Source organism: Vitis riparia, chromosome 1, assembly GCF_004353265.1.
Source record: "Vitis riparia cultivar Riparia Gloire de Montpellier isolate 1030 chromosome 1, EGFV_Vit.rip_1.0, whole genome shotgun sequence".
Classification (NCBI taxonomy): domain Eukaryota; kingdom Viridiplantae; phylum Streptophyta; class Magnoliopsida; order Vitales; family Vitaceae; genus Vitis; species Vitis riparia.
This window is the reverse complement of record NC_048431.1, coordinates 21,208,721-21,218,987: the sequence shown is the minus strand read 5'-3', so window position 1 is coordinate 21,218,987 and position 10,267 is coordinate 21,208,721. Positions and strand designations below refer to the sequence as shown.

Sequence of the window (10,267 nt, the reverse complement as noted above, 5' to 3'; positions counted from 1 at the left end):
AGACGAACTATTAGTGGATTTTGCGTCTTTCTTGGGAATTATTTGGTTTCATGGAAATCTAAGAAGCAAAATACAGTATCATGATCATACTGAGGCTGAATATAGAGCAATGGCAAATGTGAGTTGTGACTTATGAACTTCTTCGAGACTTGTGTGGTTATTATCATTCCTACTTCCATATATCGAACACAACCCTAATATATGCCCCTTTGCTTCTCCTGTAGATTCCTACTAATATCTAACTCTTGGACAAAAAAAAAAAGAAAAAGAAAAAATCAATGGAGGGAAGCATAAGCCTATCAATTAGTCCTAAGACTACGAATTTAGAGCAAAATATTATATGCTACTTTTTGAAAACCCTTTTAATGAACCAATAATTAACATCTTATTATCTAAAACCAACCAAGTCAATTAACTTTCTTTATTTCTCAAAAAACTAGATCTAAAAATGATAATGTTACTTCCATAATTTAACTTCTATTCGTTTTTACGTTCACTCCACCTAATGATCAATCTCAATGGATAGTTATAAGGAATCAGAAACAAATAACTTAATTAAGATTCATATTTAAGGGGTGTTTAGTAAAACTTAAAACTTATTACTGACTTAAGTTGACTTTAAGTTAAATTATATTTAAGTTGTTGACTAAAAACTTATTACTTAATTTTTACTTTAAATATTAAGGTTATTTGATAAAATTAACTTAAAATTTATTCTAAATCATCACATGAATATATTTATTCTCATAAATTATAATTATGGTAAAATATATCAAATAAGAATGGAGGTTTTAGAGTAGTAAAAGATATCCCCGTAGAGGTAATTAAGGCAAATGATGGTAAAAAAGTAAAATGAAGATTTTGACTAAAGAATAAGTTAATTATTTTTATTTATTACTTAAAGTTATTTTTTACTTTAAGTTAAATCATTAAGTTATTTTATCAAACATGTTTAATTTACTTAATGACTTAAATTAAATTATTAAGTCCCTTTAAATTATTAAGTAGGTTTACCAAACAACCACTAATTTTTTACCAAGGAACTTACCTTTAACAAATAAAAAACTATAGAATCTAACTAGAAATCTAAGAGCTTTACAAATCAATATGCAAATTTATAGCACTCATTTGCTCAATCAACCCAATAACTATAGCACTGTGCCAGAATCATTAAAATGAATTACTAAAATGAATTAAAACTTCAAAATGAAAATTAAAACAAACAAAAATAATATAAATATTACTAAAACTAAATGAGACAGACAAGAATAGGAAATTCCTATACTTACCCTACCCTGTTTTATTTTATTTTTTTTCAATTTTTTGTTTTTCAAATTTACATTTTATTAAAAATAAATATGATTTGTACATAAAGAAATATTAAAAATATTTATAATTTCTTTTTATGAAAAATAATATTTTATTTATGCCAAAAAAGTTGGTAAACGAAACAAAAATAATTTTTATTTAAAATTATGTATAATTGGAGGACGTGAGAGAGTCATATCTAAACTAGCCCCAACTTCATCCCAGGTTTTTAAAAACTTTCTAAATTCGTCTCAAATTCGTTTATCTTTATTCTAAACCCTTAGGTGAGCACGTCATCCTACTCAAATCCACTTTAGTACTAATGCATGGTAGAAGCTAGCATCAATAACCCTTTGTACTAAAGGATAGGGAGGATTGAAATTCCAGACATTTTTGCCAAGTTGGAAACATATATTCAATAGTGGTCTCTAAAAACAAATGAAAACGACAGAGAGAAACTATAAGACCCAGCAAGGAGATTCAAAATTTTGCAGTTGGTTCCTAGAAGAAACATCATGAAATTTGATGTTAAAATGAATAGTTGAAGTCAAAATCATCACCATCTGATATTGAAATTCTTTGCGAGTCAATCCAATCCTTATTGCGGTGGGAAGAAAATCACGAGAACAATTTGTAGGTCTTGGCTTGAAGGATGATCTGCCTTAGTGCACCAATGGGAGCTAAAATCATCAATACTACTCCCAGCACAATGCAGATCTGAAATGCAAAGATTCAAACAGAAAGCCTGTTAATCCTTGAACCCACCCGTCCAAATACCAAAAAATGGAGAAAGGCTAAGCTTTAAGAGGCGGTATCTAGTTAACATACCCAATTTGAACACCATGATAAGCTAAAGGTCTTGGGCTTGTAAACAGCAAGCCACATGATGCAGGGGAGCTGCAGAAAACCACAATTAAGGATTTATTATTCCGTCATGAAGGGGTAGTCCAGCCCCATGGGTAGAAACTTAAGATGGATGTGGGAGGATTTATTCCTTACAAAGTATGTTGTGGGTGCAAAAGCCAATCCTCCCAAGAACGCCATGAGACTACCAAAGAAAGGGATCATCATAGCAATGAACATCGTAAAAGCTGCAATCAACCAAGATATATAAGAACATGAAAATAGGCTGATGAAGCTTTGTCGACATAACTCGTCCAAAGAAAGAAGAGCATCAACCACTCACCAACATATGAAGTGCGGGTAATAAGACGAAGCCTGAAACATGGTGTGAATTTCAGTTTCTTCACCAGGAATGTTTCCATCATGTCAAACACCGGAATCGCATATATCTGCAGTTCCCACAAGCTTATGAGGAAATGAAGATTCAATGAAATAAGAACATATTATTTGGAGAAGTTTTCGAATTGAACCTGGTAGCTTCCAACAACGTGGATGACAACAAAAATGTTGGCTGCTGCAATAAGCCAACCGGGTTTCTCGAGTGTGATAAGGATATTGTCAGCAACGCTGTTCCCAAACACCCGATACCCAACTAAAGCAACAGGGAAGTAGCAGATGGCAACAACCATGTAAGCAAAAATGACTCCTTTCCACATGGGTCCCTTGGAAGGCTTCTCAGGGGTGGAAGGAATTGTAGCTTGGATCTCCAACACCACATTGTGACCAGCATAGGCAAATGCTACTTCACCCAAGGCATGACAGAAGTGGAAGAATTTTCCAGTTGAGGTCGAATCTTTGTATTTGTAGTCAACATCTGCTACGACACCCTTATGAGCTGAACCTATCCAAGCGATAGTCGAGTAACTGCAGAAAATGGGCAACCGCCGTTACAGCGTGAACATGTCACAAAAATATCACAGGCTATATGTATTAATATGAATAGAAAAAACAGTAATTAACTGACTAACGTTAAGGACATTGCTGCTGCAGAAAATGAGACGCCGCTAATGGAGTTGAAGTTGGGCAAATGGGAGAGGACAAAGTGACAAGAAGCAAATATCATGATGAAGTAGGTGGTCCTGAGCCGTCGGCAGTCAGAACAAACAATATTGTAGAACTTCTGCAAGGATTTGCCTCCGGTGACCATGTACACAATGTCAACACCCACTTCTACAACCAACTGTTGAGGCACCACAACCCAGAGGCCAAGCTTTTCACCGAAGGCATGCTGTCCTAGCTCATGGTATCTATCAAACCGCTTCCCGGGAACCATTTCATGCATCTCAACCATTTGCCATAGAGTGTACAAAGTGATGATCCATGAAAGTATAAGAACAACCACCCCAGGGCCCCTAAATATCAAAGCAAAAAAATGTTACAATTCCAACCCCATTCTCAGAAGATATATAAGAGTATAGGAGTGAGAAAGAAAAATACCATCCAAGCCCTGCCATAGCATAAGGGAGGGCGAGAACACCAGACCCAACCATGGCAGTCACATTGTGGAATGCAGAATACCACCATTTGGCGTCTCGGGACGACGTGATCGGGAGCCAATTGTCAATGTCCTTGGCTCTACTAGCCTTCTGCTCATCCTCCAACATTTTTTTTTCTCAAGGATTTGATTACTCAGACCTCAATTACAACTCAAAGCCTCAACTACAACTCAAAGCCTCTGCATTGAGAAACAACTGAAGCAAATACATATACATGTATGGAGGTTCAAATATTTCAAGAAGGGGTGTGACACTGCACTATACGTGTAAAAGTCGTTAGAATTCCTTCCACTTGTAAAGGAAATTTGAATTTGTCTCGAGACAGTTTGGGTTGATATTGTTACTGTTTACAGATTCAATCTCCGCTTTTTAGGGATAAACACTAATTTTAGTTTTGCTTATAATTTAATTTGGATTTCGAATGGATAAGATTCTAAATATATCCGTTTGTGTAAATAAACTGATTCCATGTGGTTACCACCAATGATATGATGAGATCACATAGCCCACTCATCAAAATAATCTCCCACCATCACCCTCAACATTTATGTAGACAACCATTACATTCATCTACTGCAAACAAAATTGTCATATTAAGCAACTTTAATTTAAGCATCAAAGAATTTCAAGATCAGTTTATCCCAATTCAAAAAGGGAAGCAATCAAAATCAAGCACATTAAGGCAAAGCGCTTACAACCCTAACCCATTCAAACTTTGCCCATGTCACCTCCATCCTTAAATTGGGAAGGGGTTCGGTTGCATCCCTAGCAAGTTCTAATGGCAAAGTTTTACTTAAGAGAGAGTGTTTCTTGATGCTAGGATGTAGATTTGGCCCATTGGCCTGAGACTCGGGCCACTCTAGAACTTGGGGCCGAAGCCCAACTACGCTTGGAGCCTGAGCCTAACACACTAATGCCCCGTAAAAACCATTCAGGCCCGAACATTGAAGCCCAACCCCTACACACTAACGGTCTATAAAACCGCCCAAGTCCGAAAATTGAAGCTCAAACCCCAAATAGAGTTCTACACACATTACAGCACAAGCAAACATCTGCCACTCAGAAATGGAAGTCTTCTGCCCATCAAACAACTGCATGCCTGTAACTCTGGCTGCGAATCGAATTCTCCACGGCTATGCCTTGTGCTCCGAAGCAGAAGTACTGGTTCATCATCTTCTTGTTGAAGGAACTTTGTTTGTTATTCATTTCTCGTTTTCCACCCTTCACCCCCTGATTTGAGGTAGAGGGTCCAGTAGTGCCATTCTCAATAGCTATGCCCTTCTGCTTCTCTGCAGATCTAGGTGATGACACGGGCGATTCTGAAAAAGGAGGTGAAGATGATTCAGCTGGGTCTGCTAATTGGGGCATTGCGCGGATCACACCATGCATTAGGCCTACTGCGAATTTCTTCTTGGTTGAAGGGCTTGGGAGTAAGCTCCTGAAAGAGACTACTCTTTTATTGTTTGGGAGAGATGTGAGTTTTGAGAATGTGTGTCGAAGAGGGGTCGGATCATCTTCTAGATTTCTAGATATCTTGTATGAGTCCAAAGAATCATCTTCTCCCAATGTTTTGCTGTCAGCTTTTCCTTGCTTTCTGGGCCAGTGGAGAAGGATCTTCAAGCGCCTTGCAGCATTATTTACAGAGCCTTTATTATCATCAGCCAAGTTGATATCTGTTGCAGGGTCAAGGTGAGCAAGTTCACTGGACCATGAACTGAGCTCTCCACTTGCAGGATCAGGGCTGGCATTGGACGCATTCTCAATACCAGAGTACAACAATATTTCTGCATCTGAGATTCTGAAAGAAGTCCCCGGGCTGCTCCCAATACCCTTCATTTTCAGGTGGGAAACAAGGGCACTTCTTGCCATATAATCCTGACAATTGGCTATCCCTCCAGCTGAAATTAACTCCTTGATTAAGATTTCAGAAGAAGCTGATTGTGGGCGTTGCTTGAGGAGATCTAGAGGAGTCATACCATCAGCATCCCGGATGTTCAAATTAATTGATGGCACAGTCATCAGCAATTCCACCACATCTGACTGAATGTTCTCAATTACAGCCATGTGAAGAGCAGTTCTTCCATCATTGTTCTTGGCATTGATGATCTCTTCCATGTTCACAATCTTCCCACGTAGCAACTGCTTCATGAGCTCAATCTGCCGGTCCAGTCTCCTGAAACCCGGGCTTCGAAAACCAGCCACTGCCATGTGGAGTAAAGTGTCCCCATAATTGTTTGTCAAAAAGATTGAAGAGGGAGATGCAAGAATTAGAACCTCTAGCACAGTTAAGTAACCCCTGTAAGCAGCCACATTCAATGCTGTGTTCCCCTGATTGTCTGTAGAGTTGATAATGTCATAGGATTCCAGTAGGCCCTTAACTATCTGCACAAACAGAATGCTTGATTAAAGAATACAACCGACAAGATCCATAGATACCTTACACTATAGGGGCTAAACAAGAAACCAGAGGTTTAAAGAGTCCACTTAAAAAGAAAATGTAGTCATGGAAACATGAAGAGTTGACAGAGACCAAACACCAGAAGGGGACAATTTCTTCTCCAGTAGTAATTCAATCTACTTGCCCAGATGTAAAATGAAGTATGAAGCTAAAAATCCTGTGACAGAAAAACAGAAAGGAGGACGAGGGAAAGGAAAAACAACCGAATTTTTAGTCTATAACAAACATCCAGATGCCCCCAAGCTTGTCCCAGAAATGTATCACCATGAAGGAAACATCTAAGCAGTTTCAGGCTAACTCTAAAAGGGCGAATCAGACATGACAAGTGATGACTCAATTAATCAAGATGGCGTTTTTGGGCATTACAGGTTGAATTCTTTCTATTATGAAAATCACTCGGGGCTGCTTCTCATCTTTTGACACCTTCAATTTGCACCAACTTAGAAATTCTCCCAGCTAAGGTGACTACATCCACATATATAATGAAGGGAAACAGCCAACAGCATCTTCTTTATTAGCTCGAAACACATAGGATTTCACCTAGCATTTACCTAAATTCTACCTAAAAACAAAAGTAAGCAGACAGACCTATTCCTTCTTCTTGGAATCTTCTCCTAGTTCAAAACCGTCTGTCTTGACTTCGTAGAAGACAAAGACCTTCCAAACTAGACATCTACACAAATCAATCACCTAAGGTGCTTAATTAAGTGTACAGAAATCTCAACAAACAGCAACACAATTACTGAAAACTTGAAATAGAGCATTGAGAAATATATGCAATTGTTGTAGCATAAGAATCAATACCTCAACCTGTCCTCTTCCAGAGGCTGTATGTAAGATTGTAGACCCCTGCATATCTCTATAAACCAGAACATCAGTACAATCATGAAGAAGCTCCTTCAGAATCTCCAAATTTCCCCCTCTAGCTGCAGCATGAACAGCCCTATTCCTCATCTCCCACCTAAATTCTGGAGAAACTTCATCCGATTGCTCATCCAATTCCTCTCCACTGCTCCTAAAACACCCCGGTGAGATTGAAAAATCAAGCAGCAGCCTGAAAACCTCAGAGTTCTTGCTCCTGGCCGCAGCATAAAATATGTCAGTGACACCATATTCTCCTTCTCCAAACACAAGCAGAGGGTCTCTCTCGAGCAATTCCTTCACAAAACCCACATCCCCCGCTGAGGCAGCAGTGTACAGAAGCCATCCACCATAGCCTGCTCTAATGAGAGAGTTGCGTCCTCTCTTGGTCTGGCATTCCCGGAGTAACTTCCGGGCAACTTGAGAGCGGCATCTGGCAACATCATCGAACTGTTCTTCATCATCCCACACTGTTTCCAAGCGGCGAATTCGCCTTAGAGAGGTGAGCTTGATGAGGAGGTTGGTGTCGAGGTGGAGAAGCTCCCTCACAAGATCATAGTGGCCGTTTGCAGCTGCCCAATCAATTGGTGAAGCGTACCACCACTGGTCTCCAGTGCTCTCCCACCGAAGAGGGAAATATGAGGGTGGCATTGATCGAATTTCTAATCAAATTTCAAAATTAACAGACACCCAGATGAAGAAAACAGCAAAACACTTCATAAAATTTGAAATTATCACAGCGCAAAAGTACTCACAGCTAGAAAAGTGAAAGCAGAACTGCAAACAAAGCAATTATTTCAGATGGGAAAGGTAGGGAAAAGCTAAAAATGATGAGGAATCTTGGAATCAAGGCACAGAAGAAGAAGCCAAGAACCACAACACACATCACCGTCAACAAAGGGAGAGATGAAACTGAGAAAATAGAGAAAACCCATGAGAGTAGATGTCAAGGAAAGCTGAAGGGACGAGAATTGGGCGCAGAAAAGGAGGCAAAGACAGCCATTATAGCTCAACTGAAGCTCACCAGAGAGAACAAGTGAACAGAACTAGGTGCTTTATGGGAAAGTTACAATGACTCCTGTGAAGATGTGATGACACCAACTTTCAACTGTTTGCAAATCATAAACCCCAAAACAAACTCACCACTTGCTTTTAGATTTCCTTAGGGCACCAAACTCCATACAGAGAATTGAAGATGGAATATTTTCCACGGATACTGTTGCTCAAGAAAGATGAAAGGGCAAAGTAATCTTCTTAAAGATATGATTTGATATTTTGCAGCTATTTATCAACAATTTCCGATTGTATTTTGAAAACCAGAAAAAGAAAACAAAGTGGGTTACAATTACAATGAATTTTGGAGCACTACACAACATGGCTTTGATGTAGTTATCATATGGGATTTGGCAACTTGTGAGCATAATAAATGGAAGCGTGAGTCCATTGGCCTCATGTTAAATCATAAATGTGGACTACCCAAGTAAAGTTTGGCATGTAATGACAAAGATTTTCCGTAATCAGATGCACAGACTCCAGAATTTGTGTCCTTGAAAGGCAAAAAGGGATGTAAATAAGATCATTATCAAAAGATTTCTGGTTTATTTGATTTGAGAGATTTTAGGGTTTTTGATAGTGTGCAGTAATGTTGCAAAATTTATGGGTATCCTTCTTTCTTTTTTTTTTTTTTGCCAATTAAAATCTATAAATATGTTTGTCTCCTACTTAAAAAATAATAATAATTTAATTTTTTAAAAACACATTTTTTGGTGAATTTTCATCCTAATTTACTTTATATCAATGAAAGTCAGGAACTTCTCTTTATAGATGCTTTATTTTGATTTATACGAAAAAAATATTCAATGTCTAATAAAAAATTTATAATACCGATATTATCCTTTAAAATTTATGATTTTAACTTCATCTTAGTTAACTTATGATTTAAAAACAAGCTTAATATGGAAGCTAGGAAAATACTTCTCATAGAAGTTTTATTTAAATCTTTGATTTATACAAGAAGTTATTCAATGTTCAATAAAATATTTACGATATTAATATTGTCCTTTAAAATTTATGATTTTGATTTCATCTTCAATTAACTTATGATTTTAAAAAGAGCTTAATATAGAAGTCGAAAATATTGTTTTTTATATAAACTTTATCTTGATTTATATAAGAAGTTATTTAATGTCTAATAAAACTTTCATAATTACCAATATTGTCCTTTAAAATTTATGATTTTGACTTCATCTTCAATTAGCTTATGATTTAAAAATGAGTTTAATATGGAAACCAGTAAAATACTTCTTATAAAAGCTTTATTTTGATTTATACAAGAAGTTATTCAATGTTTAATAAAATATTTGCAATACCAATATTGTCCTTTAAAATTTATGATTTTGATCCCATCTTCAATTAACTTATAATTTAAAAAAGAGTTTTAATATAGAAGTCAGAAAAATATTTCTTCTCATAGAAGCTTTATTTTGATTTATACAAGAAGTTATTCAATGTCTAATAAAACTTTTATAATACCAATATTGTTTTTTAAAATTTATGAATTTGATTTCATTTTTAATTAACTTATGATTTAAAAAAGAGCTTAATATGAAAGTCAAAGAAATACTTCTTCTTATAGAAGCTTTATTTTGATTTATACAAAAAGTTATTTAATGTTTAATAAAACTTTTATAATACCAATATTATCTTTTAAAATTTATGATTTTGACTTCTACTTCAATGAACTTATAATTTAAAAACAAGCTCAATAAGAAAGTCAAGAAAATACTTTTTTTCATAGAAGCTTTATTTTTATTTATACGAGAAGCTATTCAATGTCTAATAAAACTTTTACAATACCAATATTGTCCTTTAAAATTTATGATTTTGATTTCATCTTCAATTAACTTATGATTTAAAAAATAGCTTAGTATGGAAGTTAAAAAAAATACTTCTTCTTATAGAAGCTTTGTATTATTTATACAAAAAGTTATTCAATGTTTAATAAAATATTTATAATACCAATGTTATCCTTTAAAATTTATGATTTTGATTTCATTTTCAATTAGCTTATGATTTAAAGAGTTTAATACAAAAGTTAGGAAAATATTATTTTTGATAAAAGTTTTATTTTGATTTATACAAGAAGTTATTCAATGTTTTATAAAACTTTTATAATGTCAATATTGTCCTTTAAAAATTCATGGTTTTGAATTTCATCTTCAATTTCTAATCAAAGTCAAAA

General features: G+C 35.7%; 2 protein-coding genes across 4 annotated transcripts; both read right to left on the bottom strand.

Annotated features, from left to right (window-relative positions):
* Positions 1 to 1,681: 1,681 nt before the first annotated feature.
* On the bottom strand, positions 1,682 to 3,914 carry LOC117916770 (lysine histidine transporter 1-like). Its single transcript, XM_034832945.1, has 7 exons — positions 3,649 to 3,914; positions 3,180 to 3,563; positions 2,682 to 3,075; positions 2,495 to 2,600; positions 2,308 to 2,399; positions 2,137 to 2,205; positions 1,682 to 2,025 (listed from the first exon to the last, which is right to left on the bottom strand). Exons 1-7 carry the CDS (start codon positions 3,813 to 3,815, stop codon positions 1,927 to 1,929), a joined length of 1,311 nt encoding a protein of 436 aa, XP_034688836.1. The 5' UTR covers positions 3,816 to 3,914; the 3' UTR covers positions 1,682 to 1,926.
* Positions 3,915 to 4,278: 364 nt separating this feature from the next.
* LOC117916752 lies at positions 4,279 to 8,434 on the bottom strand. 3 transcript variants are annotated; one of them, XM_034832926.1, is made up of 3 exons: positions 7,782 to 8,434; positions 6,970 to 7,688; positions 4,279 to 6,089 (listed from the first exon to the last, which is right to left on the bottom strand). In XM_034832926.1, the coding sequence occupies exons 2-3, from the start codon at positions 7,675 to 7,677 to the stop codon at positions 4,791 to 4,793; spliced, it is 2,007 nt and encodes a 668-aa protein (XP_034688817.1). In that variant the 5' UTR covers positions 7,678 to 7,688; positions 7,782 to 8,434; the 3' UTR covers positions 4,279 to 4,790. The 3 variants fall into 3 exon arrangements, with proteins under 3 accessions (XP_034688817.1, XP_034688825.1, XP_034688807.1); XM_034832934.1 differs by having other exon boundaries at positions 8,170 to 8,434; XM_034832916.1 differs by having other exon boundaries at positions 6,970 to 8,434.
* Between the last annotated feature and the right edge of the window lie 1,833 nt (positions 8,435 to 10,267).